General features: G+C 53.5%; 1 protein-coding gene and 1 long non-coding RNA gene across 3 annotated transcripts; one reads left to right on the top strand and one right to left on the bottom strand.

Annotated features, from left to right (window-relative positions):
• Nucleotides 1-2,955: 2,955 nt before the first annotated feature.
• On the bottom strand, nt 2,956-5,057 carry LOC127489614 (uncharacterized). Of its 2 annotated transcripts, none has more exons than XR_011386309.1 (2): nt 4,363-5,057; nt 2,956-3,181 (listed from the first exon to the last, which is right to left on the bottom strand). It is a non-coding gene; the product is annotated as an uncharacterized lncRNA (long non-coding RNA). The 2 variants fall into 2 exon arrangements; XR_007917543.2 differs by having other exon boundaries at nt 4,524-5,057.
• A 6,365-nt stretch (nt 5,058-11,422) lies between these two features.
• LOC103345584 (serine/threonine-protein kinase MARK2) lies at nt 11,423-14,010 on the top strand. Its single transcript, XM_070068359.1, has 3 exons — nt 11,423-13,015; nt 13,269-13,331; nt 13,433-14,010. The coding sequence occupies exons 1-3, from the start codon at nt 11,920-11,922 to the stop codon at nt 13,735-13,737; spliced, it is 1,464 nt and encodes a 487-aa protein (XP_069924460.1). The 5' UTR covers nt 11,423-11,919; the 3' UTR covers nt 13,738-14,010.
• The last annotated feature ends 3,637 nt before the right edge of the window (nt 14,011-17,647 follow it).

Raw genomic sequence — 17,647 nt, 5'->3', positions numbered from 1 at the left:
TGAGATCATCTGTCCACCAATTCACCCCCCAATGCCTGCACAGCCAGACTGCAGCCTGGAGCCTGGAACTTTACCTGGGTCTCCCATGCAGCTGGCAGTTCCCAAATACTTGAACCACCTCCTGCAGCCTCCCAGGGTGCAAAATAGCAGGAAGCAGAGCTGGGACCCGAACCCAAGTGGGATGTGGGTGTTCCGAGCAGCACCCTAAACTACTTTTTCACCAAATGCCCACCCCTTGCCAGACACATTTATATGGGTTAATAGTTTATATTTACACACTTTGGGGCCACGTGCTGCCCTTATCCCCAGTTTCTAGATGAGGAAATCAAAGCACACAATTACTTCGATCCTCACCTGGGCCCAGATGAATCTGAGCTTAGCAGTCTGGCCCCAGAGACTGGACTCAGCCTGGTGCTGTGGAGCGTGGCTCCTTCCGCTCTCCCCAGGGCAGTGAATTCCCGACAAATGCATTGCTTGGGGCTGGCAGTTCTAAGTTGTAGTTCAAATGGCTTTGATCCCTATCTCTTTAAAAAAAAATTACTTATTTGAAAGAACCCTAGAGAGATCATCCACCCTCTAGATCCCTCTCCAGATGGCCGCAATGGTCAGGCTTGAGCCAAGCCAAAACCAGCAGCTGGGAGCTTCATCTGGGTCTTCCACATAGGTTTCAGGGACCCAAACACTTGGGCCATCGTCCGCTGCTTTGCCAAGCCACTAACAGGGAGCTGCATCAGAAGTGGAGCAGCTATAGGATGCTAGCATTGCAGGCAGTGGCTTAACCCACCGTGCTACAACCTCGGCTCCCATTGAAGGATTTTGAGTCAAGGAACAGCTTTCCCTGAGTTTCCCTTTTTGAAGACACCTCCTGGCTGCTCTGCAAAGAGTCAAAGCGTGGAGACCAGGTAAGGACAGCCTAGTGCATGATGACAGCTTGAACTGGGCTGGTGGCTGGAGATACAGGTGGAGAGGATTTGAAAGCTGTTTGCAAGTCGATGGGGGTGGCGCACCTGGAGCTGAGAGAGGCAAGCACTGAGAGGTGGGGAAGGCTGGGGACAGAGGGAAGCAGTGGCCACTCACATCACTGGGCACGCGCAGGAGGGAGGACGGAGGCCAGAGTCCTTGGGAAGAAGGAGAGAGCTCTTCTCTGCCGTGCCAGAACCAGACCAGTGGACGGTAACTGGAGAAAGGCGTCAGACTCCGAGGTTTGTCTTGCACATGGTGGAGGCTTTTAAGTGGGGCGATACTGGAGCATAGTGTTACTGACAATGACCCAGCAGAGAGAGAAAGTGACGGTTTTAGGAAAAAAACGAAGGCTGCACTCTGGAGAGGGTGCCAGGCTCGCCCCGTGGCTAAGCAGAAACTGGTAGTCCGTAAGATGCTCCTTGTTGCACAAGGGAGAGATGGAAAATGCAGATTAGATGTGGGTGGATCTGAGGTAGCCAGGGTGGAAAGATCAGGGCAGTTCTGTCTGAATAGTTCTAGTTTGTTCTGTTCCGTATTAGATGAGAAACGTGAAGGCTCAGAGATCCGTTAACTTGCCTGAGGTCATGTGCACTGGAAGGGGCTGAGCTGGATCTTCTGATTCCAGGCCTTTCCTCACCTGGGTCACCTTCTCTGCTGTTCCTTCCCCTCCGCAGTGTGGTGCCCGTGAATAATAATCTGTGCAACCCGTAGTGCGACGAACCTCTCCACCGTGGGCTTCACTGTTTGCACTTGTTGGTGCTGCCACAGACGGCAGTGAACGCCACAGGCCCTGAAAGGTTCTTTCTCTGTTTCCATCCATAACCCCAGATGCTGTTTCCTTTCACGGCACCATAATCTGAAGAGAAACCTGCTATGCTCTCCGCAGTTGCTGGGGCAGAGCAGGTGGATGGAGGGTGGAAGGTTCTAGCGGCATCTTCGCCGGTGAGGGCTGTGTCAGGCCCAGGGTCTCCCTCCCATTCACCAGCCTCGGGAGCCCTATTCATTTATCCTGGAAAGTGGCTGCAGGAGTGCAATGTGGCTGAAGTGTGGCTGGGGAGGTTTCCTAAGGTTCTTTCATTTTTTTTCTTAATTATTTGAGAGGCAGAGAGAGCTCCTATCTACTGGTGCATCACAGGCACCGCCTTGGGATGGAAAGATTGGCCATGGCTTCCGTAGCCTGTGACTTGGCATTCCCCCTGGGGAGTTCCCCATGAGCTGGATCCTGCCCTGGCTGTGGCTTCCCCTGTCTGCTCTTCTCCGTGGCCAGCCTCCTGCCCCCACTTTTCTGTTGTCCTAGGATGAGCTTTGCAGATCCCCTCCTCCCAGGGCACTCTCATGACCTGGGCAGCACTGTGTTGACCTGGCAGCACTCTGCGTGACTTGGGCAGCACTGTGTGTGACCTTGCAGTGGAGGGAAAATGCTGGTTCATGGATGGCCTCCCACAGGTTGTGAGTGCTGGCTGAGTTTTGCAGGCTACCTAGACATGACCCAGAAAAGGAAAGGAAGTGCTGTGTTTAACTTCTGAGAGGTAGAAATGAGCCTCATGCGTTTAGGGAACGGGATAAGCAAAGCGCAGAGCTTTCAGTGAGACAGGAGCTCCAAGGAGAGACAGGAAGTCAGTCATGGAGAGCCTATGTCTCCCGTAATTAAGTCTCTGGCTTACACCTTAGGCCACGGCCATTCCCTTCCATTAAATGGCGATGCCGTTTTTAACACAGCCATGCATAAGGGAGCCTAAGGCAGCTGACTTTCCTCTCACACCTGTATTAGCTGGACACTGTTGTCTGCTCTAGAGTTGTTTCAAAATAATAAAGTGCAGGGACACACTTTGTGGGCCTGAGTCTGGTGTTTTGATGGGTGCTGACTGGCAAACTGGGGCACAGATACAGGGACACGGCTCTCACTAAAGCTGGCTGCATTTTTAGGAAAAAAGTATAAAGTCCAACGCCTAGGTACAGAGATAGCAAGAGAGAGAAGTTCAACACAGCGTGTTACAGTATCTAGTAACTCTTTATTTCCACCCAAGACTGTCTGTCCCGCTGGGACTCACTGCCACCCGTGTCTGATGCTGCGCCTGCCTTTCCCCTCGGAGACGGAGGCGTGGACCACGTTCTGCTTACGTCACCAAAGTCTTCCTCGCTACCCGCCAAGCACCGTGCCTCTGACTCTATCAGAACTTATCAATGTTTCAGGACTGGAAAACCGCGATATTTGCGTCTGCAAAACAATGCATGACTTTAGGTCTGTAACAGGCTTTAAAGCAGAACACACATGCTCTTTCTGCTTCTCCCAATGTTTTTCTGATTAAGATTTTATAATTTTACTCCCATTCATGTTTTCACAGAAACCTGCACTCTGTGCCTGAGTGTCTCTCTTTTAGAATTTACTTATTTTTAAAATGTTTATTTATTTATTTGAAAGGCAGAGTTGGGGGGGGGAGAAAGAAAGACAGACAGACATAGAGAGAGAGAGAGATACCTTCCATCTGTGGGTTTACTCCCCAGATGGCTGCAATGGGCAGAGCTGGGCTGTCCTGAAGCCAAGAATCAGGAGCTTTTTCTGGGTCTCCCATGAGGGTGCAGGGGCCCAAGCACTTGGTCTGTCTTCAGGCTCATTAGCAGGGAATTGGATTGGAAGTAGAACAGCTGGGACTTGAACCAGAATCCATACAGGATGCCGGGGCTGCAGACGGCAAATTTACCTGCTACGCCACAGTGCTGGCCTCCGTGATTCCATTTTCTTTACTGATTAAAAATCACTTGAGGGGGTAAGCATCTGGTGTGGTGGTTAAGAAGCCACTTAGGATACCCTGAACCCACATCTGGGTGTTGGGATTCACATTGTAGCTCTGCTCCTGATTCTAGCTTCCTGGAATGCGCAGCTTGGGAGGCAGCAGGTAATGGCTCAAGTGACTGTGTCCCAGAACCCACATGGGAGATTTGGATGGAGTTCTGAGCTCCTGAGCCTGGGCCTGCCCTGGCTATTGCAGATACTTGGAGAGTGATCCACCCAAGCTTAACTCCACCATGCACAGACTTTTGGGGAACCCCCGTGTCCCCATGCACGTTCCAGGCGTGCAGGTGCGTGCTGCGGGGACACATGATGGCACATGAGCATGCGGGGCTGCGTCCCAAGGGCTGGGAACAGAACCCACACAGCCCAAGGTTAGAGGCAGCCCCAGGTGTCTGAGGGGTGGGGCAGCCTGCCCACAGGCCAGGGGGTCCAGGGAGCAGTCTGCAGAGGCAGCTTTAGGTCAGTTCCAGAGGCACATTTTATGTCAGCTCACAGGGTGCACACACAACAGCTAACTTACATTACCCAGAATGCTCTCAATCAGCCAGTGTAGGAACAGTAAGACAACAGAGAGAATGAGAACAAAAGAAAGACAACTTAATTACTTGTGGGCTGCAAAAGATCCACAGACACTGAGGATCTCATGGGATCTGAGGGTGCCATGGTAAACCTGCATTAGAACTGGGGTCCAGATCTCCAGGACAGGACCAGCCCCATTCATTCATTCCCTCTCTCTCTCTGCCCCGCCCCCAGCCCCTTCTCTCACATCTCTGTCCCTTGGACTCCAACTCAGACACAGGCTCCCTTCCCAGGAGAGAGGGCTCCCACCATCCTGGCATTCACAGCCCCCACTGGAAGCCCTCCGGATGGAGAACTCTTCCTGGTACCTCTGTCTCCGGCCCGGCAGAGCCCTGGCATGGATGCTACCTGCATTATGAGCTCATCCAGCTCAGGCACTGTGACCAGGGGTGGCCACCCAGGGGGCTGTGCCTGTGTCCCCTGCCCTTCCTGGCCACAGGTGAGGGTGATGTTTTGGGTCTCGTTGCCCCACTAAAGAGGCATTGTGTAGACACTTTCTCTGTTGATGAGTAACCTGGCTGTCACTGGTTCTGCATGTCCACCCCATTAGCACATGGTCCCCAGCAGCCTTTAGCTGAGTACAAGGGCTCTCATCAGCTTGATAAAACACATCAACACACGTGCAGATTATTTATCACCACACCCAGTGAACCAAGTTTGACAAAAGTCTGTGACACCTCTCTGAGGACAAGCAAATCTCCTTTACTTCACTGATATCAGATTTGGAAGGAGAAAGAAACCTTGGTTCTGGGGACTGGTGTATGGCACAGTGGGCTAAGACACTGCTTATGATGCCAGCATCCCATAGTTGAAGTGCCTGTTCAAGCCCTGGCTCCAAGCCAGCTCCATACTAACACACCTGAGGAACCAGCTGCATATGGTCCAAGTACCTGGGCACCTGCAACCCCTGTGGTAGACCTGGGTGGAGTTCTAGGTTTTTTAAAAAGGTTTATTTTTTGATTATTTTATTTTAATTTTTGACAGGCAGAGTGGACAGTGAGAGAGACAGAGAGAAAGGTCTTCCTTTGCCGTTGGTTCACCCTCCAATGGCCGCCGTGGCCGTCGTGCTGCGGCTGGCACCCTGCGTTGATCAGATGGCAGGAGCTAGGTACTTATCCTGGTCTCCCAGGGTGCAGGGCCCAAGGATTTGGGCCATCCTCCACTGCACTCCCTGGCCACTGCAGAGAGCTGGCCTGGAAGTGGGGCAACTGGGACAGAATCTGGCGCCCCTACCGGGACTAGAACCTGGTGTGCCAGCGCCGAAGGCAGAGGATTAGCCTAGTGAGCTGCGGCGCCGGCAAAAAAGATTTATTTTTTTGAAAGGCAGAGTTACAGAGAGAGAGGGAGGAATACAGACAGACAAACAGACAAGACATGCACACACACACACAGACACACAGAGTAGAAGGGGAGAGGGAGAGGGAGAGACAGACAGACATACAAAGAGAGAGGTCTTACATCTGCTGGTTCACTTCTCAAATAGCCACAATGGCAAGGGAAGTGCCAGGTGGAAGCAGGAACCAGGAGCTTTCTGGGTCTACACTGTGGGAGAAGCAGCCTAAGCATCTGGGTCATCTTTCGCAGCTTTCCCAGGCACATTAGCAGGGAGCTGGATTGGAAGTGGAGCAGCCGAGACTCAAGCCAGCACCCATATGGGATGCCAGTACTGCACCACTGGCTGAACCCATTACACCACAGTGCCAACCCCATAGGCTTCTGGCTTTAAACTGACCCTCCCTAGCTGTTGCGGCCATGTACGAAGTGAACCAGAGGATAGAAGATCAATCCCTCTCTGTCCACGGATCTCTCAAATAAATAAATCTTAAAAGAAACTGTTATGCCCAGATCGCTGAATCCCCAAAAATCACCAGAGACTTGATCTCACCGAAATGCAAAAGCAAGGTTTACTCTGGAAGTAGAAGCTGCGGCAGGGACCTCATCTAACCAACCGACGCAGCGGAGGTCAGAGGAAGGCCCTGAGCTTTGTTCGGGAGCGTTTTTAAAGGAAAAAGCTGCAGGGTTACATCAGCAAGGGTTTGGGGTACAGGGCTACAGTGGATTGAACGGTGTCATTCCTGGTAGCTCTTGGTTGGACGAGGCTGATCCTGATTGGCTCAGGCCCAGGGCATTTCCTTATTTGGTTTTGGTAACTGTTGAATGTTTGCATTTACGGGAACTTGGGCCTGCTCCAGAAAATGGAGGCTACTTTTTAAAATGGAGGCGCCTTGGCTCTTCAGAACTGAGGCGCCAGTGCTGTGGCATAGCAGGTAAAGCTGCCACCTGTGACACTGGCAACCCATATCAGGAGGCTGGTTTGAGTCCCGGCTGCTCTGATTCTGATCCAGCTCCCCGCTAACGTGCCTGCAAAGGCAGAGGAAGATGGCCAACTACCTGGGGCATTGCCAACTGAGGGGAGACCTGGATGGAGTTTGGGTGCCTGCCTTCAGACTGGCCTAGTCTAAGCCATGGTAGCCATTTGTGGGGGGGGGGAGGGCAGGTGAACCAGTGAATGAAAGTTCTCTCTCTCCCCCTCTTTCCTCTCTCTCTCTCTGTCTCCACCCATGTGTGTTTATTGTCTCCCTGTATCTGTAACTCCACCTTTCAAATACATAGTTTTAAAAATAAAAACAGTCTAATAAGACATTTTCTTAGCAGTTTCCGTTGGGATTTACACTGAATTGTATTCTTGGGGCAGTGCCCACAGAGATTCCGCCTCCTCATTTTAGTCCAGCGTGGACAAGATAGGACTTTCCGCAGCATGTTCAGGCTACTGCTGAGCAGAGCTGGGGGACACAGAGTCCTCAGGGCCATCACTTACCTTGGGGGAGATGAATTTTCTAAAACCAGGTGGGTCTGCAAGGCTCCCACCAGCACTGGGGAGGAGTGATGAGAAGGAGAGCTGTGGTGTGTCTCTCGTCCTTGCCGACGCTGTTTGCAGTCCGGATGGGAACTCTGTTTTTCCTTGAACTGGGTTACTTGAAGGGACTTGGAAAACCTCATGGAAAATGGAAATAAAGGATGAGCTTATTTGTTGCAGTTTTTGAAATTCACGCCTAGGAGAGGGGATACAAAACATTCACGGGAAAAGTATGTTAAGGACAAACTATGCACAGGTTTTCAAAAGTTTTTGCACCTAAATAAATTTTGAATTCTATATCTGGTGATGTTTTGGTAGTATCCTGAGTTTCATCTTTATTTGATCTGCCTTCAAAAACTCCAACCTTATTACAAAGATGAGTTTTTACCTGTGCTTAATGGAAAACAGTCCCCAACGTCTTCATAATAAAATTTTTTTGACTTTTGTAGCAAAACTGTAGTGAGAATTCCTGGGGTGCTGGTTCTTTCCTCTCAGCCCTGAGGAGGTGACCAGCACTGCAGGAAATCATGGAGAAATTGCATTGTGCAGTGTCCCTGGACATCCTGGAGGAGGGGGTCATCTCCCCAGGGAGGGGTTCCTCTCCCAAGAGGGCGTGGGCAGTCGGTGCAGAGGGACCATCATGTGTTCCTGGAGCCCATGGCTGTGCTGGGCCCTGGGGGCTCCTCAAGAACTGCAGGAGACACAGATCCACTTGCTATGTGGGGGCAGGGGTTACCGGGCTCACTTCCTACCTGAGATGAGTGTGGGGAGCAACTCGGACTAGACTAAGTTACTGGAATTAAGACTTATTCTATGCATCTGCTCTCCCACAATATGGCGCTGGGAGAGAAGAAAACAGCTTCTACACAGCTGCCTCCAGTTCAGCCAATAAACTGTAGGACTTGCTCCTGATTGGAGGAGAGCAGCGTACTCGGCGTGTGGGTAGCAGAGTTGGGATTGGTGGAAGAGGACTATAAAGGAGGAGAGAGACGGCATGCACCAGGAACATCTAAGGGGAACATCTAAGGGGAACACCTGTGCAGCCCCCGAGAGAGCCGGCCGGCGGTGTGCCGCTCCCCCGCGGAAGTGGGGAATGTGGCAGGGGGTACCGCCCTTCCACGGAGGTGGAAGGGACGGTAGCCAACCCGGGAAGAACCAGCAGCAAACCCGGGGAGGGCCGAGCAGACGAAAGAACAGCACAGGGTTTAGTGTCGTTCCTCCACGAAGACGGGGAGCGACATAATGGTGCCGTGACTCGGATATGAAGCCCAGGCAGGGCTTAGTGTCGTTCCTCCATGAAGAGGGGGAGCGACATAATGGTGCCATGACTCGGATAGGAAACCTAGGACGGTTAGGAAACTTAGGAGGGAAGGAACGGGAAGAAATGGGAAAATATCGGAGAGAGAGACTAGCAAACAGCCTAGGGAAAAGCCGGACGAAAAAGGTGCTGGAAGAAGCTATTGAAAGCCTAGGCATAGACTCAGATACGGACTACGGGGGGAAGCTGGGAGAAATCTCTAAGGTCGAAAGCGAAAGTGAAAGCTAGAACAAACAGACTCGGATGCGGACTGTGGGGAGAAGCCAGGAGAAATGAGGGAGGAATATTGTTGGAAGAAAGCTTGGGGAAACATACCAGGTAGAGAAAAATGTTAGGGAAATTGAAGCCGCGGGGGGCAGGCCGAGGCGGAGGCTGGGGCTGTGTGACTCGCGGAGGCTGCCGCGCGCAGAGAGAGCGTGCGGGGCACAAGTAGATAGGGAACGCTGGGCTAGTGCGAGACCGCGGAGTGTGCGCGCGAAGCCGAGCCGCGCAGAGCCGCGAAGCCGCGCAGATAAGAGAAGCGGGCTGAAGCGGCTCAGCCAGGAAGCCGTCGAGAAGCAGCCTCGGGGCGGGCGCCGGGAAGCCGCAGGGATAAGAGAAACAGAAGTTTAGAAGTAAAATGAGAGAAATAGGAATGTTGGCAGACAGAAGTAAAATGGGAGAAATAGGAATGCCCGGAGATAGAGAAATAGAGAAATAGAAAGGCCTCCCCACAATACTGCAATGAGAAGGCTTGGATTTGGTCTGCCTGATTAGTGAGGCGATGAGCACCAGCGGGCGGCTAGCAGCCTATGCGCCGCAGGTCACCGAAGGCAGGCATGTTATCAACACCAATAAGTCACCCCACAACATGGCAATGAGAGAGCTTGGATTCGGTCTGCCTGATTAGTAAGGCGGTAAGCACCAGCAGGCAGCTCGACCAGAGTATGAGCTGCAGGTCACCGAAGATAGGCACGAATCAACACCAATAAGTTTCCCCACAATATGGGAATGAGAAGGCTTGGATTCGGTTTGCCTGATTGCTATGTTTTGTAAGCACCTGCAGGCAGAGCAGAGCATGCGCTGCAGGGCACCGAACACAGGCACGCATCAGCGCCTAAAAACCTCCTCACAACATGGCGAAGAGAGGACCCGGATTCGGTTTGCCTGATTAATAGGACTTGTAAGAACCTGTGGCAACTCTAGCAAGTAGAGCAGAGTGTGTGCCGCGGGACACCGAAGACAGGCGCGTATCAACGCCAAAAAATAAAAAGAAAGGGGGATCTGTGGGGAGCAACTCGGACTAGACTAAGTTACTGGAATTAAGACTTATTCTATGCATCTGCTCTCCCACAATATGGCGCTGGGAGAGAAGAAAACAGCTTCTACACAGCTGCCTCCAGTTCAGCCAATAAACTGTAGGACTTGCTCCTGATTGGAGGAGAGCAGCGTACTCGGCGTGTGGGTAGCAGAGTTGGGATTGGTGGAAGAGGACTATAAAGGAGGAGAGAGACGGCATGCACCAGGAACATCTAAGGGGAACATCTAAGGGGAACACCTGTGCAGCCCCCGAGAGAGCCGGCCGGCGGTGTGCCGCTCCCCCACGGAAGTGGGGAATGTGGCAGGGGGAACCGCCCTTCCACGGAGGTGGAAGGGACGGTAGCCAACCCGGGAAGAACCAGCAGCAAACCCGGGGAGGGCCGAGCAGACGAAAGAACAGCGCAGGGTCCGGTGTCGTTCCTCCACGAAGACGGGGAGCGACATAATGGTGCCGTGACTCGGATATGAAGCCTAGGCAGGGTTTAGTGTCGTTCCCCCATGAAGACGGGGAGCGACAGATGAGTTTGTCGCCTCCTTGGGAGAAACACTGCTCCTGAGGGCTCAGCACGAAGCTGTCCCAAGGAGACAGATGTGAGGCTGTGATGCGGCCATCGTCCCGTCCTAGTTCTGGGCAGTGCAGGACCTGAGGAGTTGAAGCAGGGAGTTTCTCCTTTTTTTCTAAGTTGCATTCTATGTGTGTGAGAGTGAAGAGGGGAAAGAGAGAGTGCTAGTGAGAGAGAGAGAGAGAGAGAGAGAGAGGGAGGGAGGGAGCTAGGTAGAGGGAGCTAGGGAGCTCTTCCATCCTCTGATACAGCCCATAAATGACCTCCAGGGCTTGGCCAGGCTGAAGCCAGGAGCCAGGAGTTTTGGTGGTTGTTGTTACAGGAGCCCAAAAACCCCAAGTGCCTGGCAGTGCCTCGATTCCTCCCTACCGGGTGGAGGACAGTCTCAGAGGATGTAGCTTTCTCGGCTGCCTCTGATTGGGCCTTCCATGTTTGGACTGCACAGACCCCACTACCTTCTGGGCTTCCAGGGTTTCTGCCAAGAAATCTGACGATGACTTAGGGGAAAGGGTGACAAAGCCACCTTCCTCTCAGCTCTGGAGGTGCGAACAGTGTACCTGGCGGTGTCTTGGGCAGCAGAACACTTGTTGAGTTTACTGAGGCCAGAGATGTTGTTCCATCATTCTGAGACCCATCACTCAGAGAGTAAAGACAAAGGAGGGGCTATACTAAGTGGAGACACTAGGAGGTCTTCAAAAGACGCAACGTATCATCATATTTAAACTAGTAATGAGAAGGCCACCCAAGCAATCTATAGGTTGGAGTTTCTCAAAAATTAAGTATCAAGCCCTATCACCAACCTAGGCCAAAAACTCTTTGGGTATCGTTTTAATTTTATTGGAAGATTATCGAGAAAAACCACTGTGGATGAACTACAGCTCCCATTGGTTAATTTCTTGCTCTGACTTCATAAGTCACCACTGTTATGAAAGTCATATTATTACACAGTCCCTGGCTGGGCTGTGATTGGTCCATTTCTTGCTCTGCTCTCACAAGGCGCCATTATGTGAGGTGAACCCCCAAAAAGTATATATAGTCGCTGCGGGGGCCTAGATTTTTGTCCGCCTTACCCAGAGAGCACTCTTTTGTGATCTGTGTAACTAGGACCCATCTAACCAGCCTTTGCGCTCGTTGGTGTTGCTTGTGCTTTTTCTTGGTTGTTTGTTTCTGGGTCTATTTGGTTTTTGCTTTTTTCCATTTTGTTTAGTTTGTTGTTTTCCTCCTCGTTGTTGTTTTGCCCATTTGGTCTTTTTTTGCAGTTTTCTTTATTTTTGCTTCCCCCACTCTAGTCAGCTAGCACGCTCAGAAGTATCAGCGTTTGAGGATTTAGTGGCTTTTCCTCTTTGTTTTTTTCTGCTTTATTGAGATAGGCTTGCTGCTTGGCCACTAGAGTAGTGAGAGTAGCCGGTGCTGTGTCTTAGTCAGCTGGGTAGTCAGTCCCCCGTGGTCCCTTTGTGTTGTAGGCAGTGCAGTGAGGATCGGTGATTAGCTAGTGTGCGTCGAGTGATTTAGGGAGTCGAGAGAGCGTAGTTAGGTGACCGGCATCATGGAAGACCCCTTGGACTTCCATCCTCCTCTGGACGGGTTCCGCTTCGTGGACGTGATCGGCCGGGGCGGCTTTGGCCTGGTGAAGCTGGCCCGGCACCTGGCGTCGGGCAAGTACATGGCGGTGAAGATCCTCCTGCGAGACTGCTCTCCCAGCAGCCCGCTGTCCGCGCAGGGGGAGGCAGCCATCCTGAGGAGCCTGCGGCACGACAACATCATGCGGCTGCTGGAGGAGCGGCACGCGGGGAAGAAGCACCTGTTCCTGGTCATGGGGCTGGCGACCAAGGGCTCGCTCCAGAGCTACGTGTTTGAGCAGGGCGGCCTGGCCGAGGCCGAGGCCAGGACCCTGTTCGGCCAGGCGCTGGCCGCCGTGAGCTACTGCCATGCCCAGCGCGTGGTGCACTGGGACCTCAAGCTGGGCAACCTGCTGCTGGACGAGCACATGACCATCAAGCTGGCGGACTTCGGCCTGAGCCTGCGGCTGGAGCAGGGCACGCTGGTAAGGGGCTTCTGGGGGACCCCCGAGTACTGCGCACTGGAGGTTTTCCTCGGGGAGGCCTATGACGCTTTTAAGGCTGATGTGTGGAGCCTGGGGGTGGTGCTGTTTGCCATGCTGGTGGCCACGCTGCCCTTCCGCGGCAAGGACACGGAGGAGCTGCAGGACACGGTGCTGTGTGCCTGCTACGTGCTGCCGTGTGCCGTCAGCCCGGCCCTGTGGGAGCTGCTGGCTTGGCTGCTCACTGTCGATGCCTCGGGGAGGCCTAGTGCAGAGGACGCCAGGACCCACTGGTGGCTTGATCCCGGCCAAGAAGCCACCCAGGAGGAGAAGGAGGCTGCTGTCACCCTGCTGCAGCCCCTGGGCGTTCCCCGGGACTCAGAGGCCAAGGAGTACTTGGCGGGCCTCGGCCTGCTGCCAGGCACGAGGACTGAGGGGACACCAGTCCCTCAGCCCCAGGGCCCTGCATCCCTGCCCGAGTCCTCACAGGGCGGGGGGCGCCACCCCACTGAGAAGGACTGCTTGTCTGTGGTGTCAGTGTCCTGTGAAAGCATGTCTGTCAATATTTCCTCCGCACGAAGCGACTCCTCCGAGGCCTCCAGTGAGTCTTGCCCTCCCCCCTGCCTCGGGGCCTCCAGGAGCTGAGCCCAAGGCCCCCGAGGTGACCCCACTCTTGACTCTCTCCTTCCAGGCCAGCCACAGCAGGAGAGGAGCCCTGATCCCAGCACCAACCCCAACTCCTCCCAGGCCTCCAGTGAGTCTTGCCCTCTCCCCACATCCCCTGCCACTTCGGGGCCTCCAGGAGCTGAGCCCAAGGCCCCCGAGGTGACCCCACTCTTGACTCTCTCCACCAGGACAGCCACAGCAGGAGAGGAGCCCTGCTCCCAGCGCCACCCCCAACTCCTCCCAGGCCTCCAGTGAGTCTTGCCCTCTCCCCACATCCCCTGCCACTTCGGGGCCTCCAGGAGCTGAGCCCAAGGCCCCCGAGGTGACCCCACACTTGACTCTCTCCTACCAGGCCAGCCACAGCACGAGTGGAGCCCTGCTCCCAGCGCCGCCCCTGAGCCAGCCTCCGAAGCGTCGCCCTCCAGCCCCAGTGCCGGGAGTCATGTGGACCTTGCAGAGCCAGAAGCCGCTGCCGCCGCCGCATCCCGTGGGCCCAAGGATGCTGACACCACAGACACCAAGGCCAGCGCCCAGGGCAAGAGGCAGGGCCACCACGGGGTCAGCAGGAGGATCCTCCGGTTCCTGCTGAGGGCGTGCTGCATCCTGCCGTCCCGAGGGAGCAGCCCTGGCAGCGGCCGCAGAGTGGTCCCCAAGTAGCCTTGTCCCACCCCCGTCTCCAGGAGCTATCCGCTGAGCTGACTGAACTTTTCTTGAGCATTTGCACATGCTTCTCATGAATAAAATTCACCACGTGTGCATGGCTTTGGTCCCGTGTGATGTTTGGGTCCCTGTGTGCACCCTGGGGAGGTGATGGAGGTGACGGGTGGGTGGCTCTCACAGAAAGACAAACGCTGGGCCATCTCCCCTGTGTGGGGATCACAGAAGGGCTGACATCATAGAAGTAGAGCATAGAGTGACGGATCCCTGAGCCTGGGCCAGGGGAGGAAGGAGGGAGAGTCACAGCTTCCATAGTGGCACAGGCACACGGGGGTCGGGGTCTGATGAAGAGTTGACGAACCAGGAGAAGAAAACGGATCCGAAGTGCTGATGCCTCCTGGACCCTGGGGGGAAGCTGAGCTTGATGCCCTAGCCTGCCCAGGGCTTTCCGGTGACAAGCCCACGAACTCCTTTTCATTCTCTAAACCTGCTTGGGGGGAGCTTGTCTTATTTCCATCCAGCATGCTGAAACTCTTCCTGTCTTCATAGCTGGGAAGTTTCATTTTTCAGGCCTGCAAGCACAGAAGTTTCATTATCCCCCCTTGCCTGGAATTTGGAGCTTCCAACCCAGTCCCCTCCAAGAACCCTGTTTCTTCCTGTTGGTGGGGAAATTACCTGCAGTCCCTAAGGGTCATTACCCTTTCATGGCTGCTGCCCAGGAGCCTGCACAAGCGCATCATGGAAGAGGAAATGGGAATGAGCTGTAAACGATGAAGAGATGACACCTTAAGGGACAGGAAAATCAAAATGCAATGGGGGGGAGGGGCGGCAGTATGGTGTAGCTGGTAAAGCCCCCACCTGTGATGTTAACATCTCATTTGGGTGCCAGTTCCAGACCCGGCTGCTCCACTTCCTACCCAGCTCTCTGCTAATGTTCCTGAGAATGCAGTGGACGACGGCTCAAGTGCACCCACTGGGGAGACCCAGAAGAAGATCCAGGCTTCTTCAAAGAGACATGCATGCACACATGCACAAGAATGTTCAGGACTACCTTGTTGATGATACCAAGACTGAAAACAACTGATGTATGCGTACACAAGAAGTAAACATTAACTGTGCTATAGTTACTGAATGCATTTTAGAAGGCAATGAAAATTAATGAACTTCAGCTACATATGGATGTGGATACAATGTGAGTAAATCTAAAAATCAGCTCTGGGGGCTGGCACCATGGCTCACTTGGTTAATCCTGTGCCTTGCGGTACCAGCATCCCATATGGGCACCAGGTTCTAGTGCTGGTTGCTCCTCTTCCAGTCCAGCTCTCTGCTGTGGCCCAGGAGTGCAGTGGAGGATGGCCCAAGTGCTTGGGCCCTGCACCAGTGTGGGAGACCAGGAGGAAGCACCTGGCTCCTGGCTTTGGATCGGCTCAGTGCGCTGGCCATAGCGGCCATTTTGGGGGTGAACCAACGGAAGGAAAACCTTTGTCTCTCTATCTCTCACTGTCTAATTCTGCCTGTCAATAAAATGAAATAAAAAAATAAAAAGCATATCTCCACGTAAGAAAGAGAACTCCCAATACCTACAAAAGTCATTTAGAAACATACGATAATTGGTACATTATCCAGGGTTGTATCAGGGTAGAACAGCATAGGAGTGATCAACATAAACTCCTAAGAGTGTCTGTTCTTCAGAGGACTAATAGACCAGCATCCCAGTTATGTACGCTAACTCGGTGGTGGTTGTAGGCACGCTCACCCTACTCTTTACATTATATATGTTTTATACTTGTGTATGCATGTCACATGTTGCATTTTGTAGTGAAAATATTCATACAAAATGTAGCATTTTAACCATTTAAAATTACTTATTTCATTCATTTGAAAGGGAGGGAGAGAAAGACAGAGATAGCTCTCTCATTCACTTGCTCACCCCCAAATGCCCACAACAGCCAGGGCTGAGCCAGGCAAAGAAGCTAGAGCAGGGAATTCAATCTGGGTCTCCCTGTGGGTGGCAGAGACCAAAGTACTGAAACCATCACCACTGCCTCCCAGAGTGCACAGTACAAGGCAGCTGGGGAACGGCAGGCACTGTGCTGTCAGTTACCCGCTGCTGGCAACACTGGTATCCCATATGGGTGCTGTTTTGAGTCCCCATGGGAGACCCAGAAGGATTCTGGGCTCCCAGCTTCTCCTGGGACAGCCCCGGCCTTTGCAGCCATTTGGAGAGTGAGCCAGCAGATGGAAGACCTGTGTGTGTGTGTGTGTGTGTGTGTCCCTCTCACTCTCTCAAATAAATGAGTTTTCTTTGAACAAGGAAGCTCGTGTTAGGAGCTGCATTACCAGGAAGCTGGAATCAGCCAGGTGGGAACAGAACCCAAGCACACCAAAATGAGATCCAGGCCTCCTAAACGGGCATCTTAAACCCCTTTGCCAAAAGCTCATGGCTAAATGTTTTTTAATTGAACAGTTCTATGGCACTAAGCAGTCATGTGGCTGCTCAGCCATCCAGTTTTCATCTCCAGAATCTTTTCATTACCAATTTTGTGAAGCTTTTGCGCTATTTTTCTTCTAAGGAGTTTTTTTTTTTTTAAGATTTATTTATTTATTTGAAAGAGTTACAGAGAGGAGAGGCAGAGAGAGAGAGAGAGAGAGAGCGAGAGAGAGAGAGACAGAGAAAGAGAGATCCTCCACCTGCTGGTTTACTCCCCAATTGGCTGCAAGGGGCTGAGCTGAGCTGATCTGAAGTCAGGCACTTCTTCCGGGTCTCCCACACGGGTGCAGGGGCACAAGGACTTAGACCATCTCCTACTGCTTTCCCAGGCCAGAGCAGAGGGCTGGATCGGAGGTGGAGCAGCCGGGACAGGAACCAGTGTCCATATGGGATGCCAGCACTGCAGATGATGACCTTACCTGCTACGCCACAGCAGGGTCCTCCTTTCTGAGAGTTTTGTGCTTTGAGCTCTTCCATTTAGATCTTTGATCCATTTTGAGTTCATTTTATATTTACATTCTCATAGATTTATATTTTTACATTCATCTTATTTATATGCGAATTCATCTTTTTGTATTATAACGCCTTTTTAAACAGAAAGAAAAGGATCGCAGACTATTGGCTCCGGTAGGAACCCGCCCCATTACAGAGATCTGGGGAGGGAAGCAGGAGCACACAGGGCTCAGGCAGTTGCTTCTAACGCCCCCGGGGCCTCGTGGCTCAATCCGCTTTCACAGCTCAACTGAAGCTACAGTTGGGGCCTCGGGTTGGGATCCGCCCCTTCCTGCTGCGCGCCCACCCACGTCTCAGCACTAGCCCCGCCCCCGTCGGAGCCTTGAGAAACAGGCCCCGGGCTAGGGTGGGAGGGAAAACCCGGAAAAGTGGGATTCCTTCTGGTGGCCCGTCAGCAGCAGGTTGATGGCCTGGCCTCCAGCTCCGTTGCAGTTGTTCATCCGGACCTCGTTTTCACTTACGCCCAAGGCCGGAAGTGAGCCGCGGGCACCCGGGGGAACCCAGGCCGAGGGGAGGCGGGGCGCGTGCGGGGCCCGGATTGGCCGTTCTAAACGGCGCGGGGCTTGGCGGGAGTTTCGTGGGCACCTTGGAAGCCAAGAGCAGCCCGATGGCTCCGCCGGGCCGGGTGCGGTCCCGGAGGCCTGCGGGGTGAGAGCTGCGGGTCCCGCTCGGACTGACGCGGTTTGAGCCTTTGGGGCTGCGCTGGTGGAGCTTCCTTGTCGAAGTGACAGATCGCCAGGGCCTCGGTTTGCATCTCTCAGTGCGGATTTCCTAGGAGGAGTCAGGGCGTGACGCCTTGCCTGGCGGGTGGGAGAGACTTTGGGGTTCGTGGGGCTGAGGGTCGCGGGCGCTTGGTGCCTGCTGTTCCCCAGACGTGACGGGCTGCAGCCCTGCGGGTCGTGTCTG

Source organism: Oryctolagus cuniculus, chromosome 2 (genome assembly GCF_964237555.1).
Source record: "Oryctolagus cuniculus chromosome 2, mOryCun1.1, whole genome shotgun sequence".
NCBI classification, from domain to species: Eukaryota; Metazoa; Chordata; class Mammalia; order Lagomorpha; family Leporidae; genus Oryctolagus; species Oryctolagus cuniculus.
The sequence above is the reverse complement of the archived record's forward strand: the minus strand, read 5'-3'. Positions and strand labels throughout refer to the sequence as shown.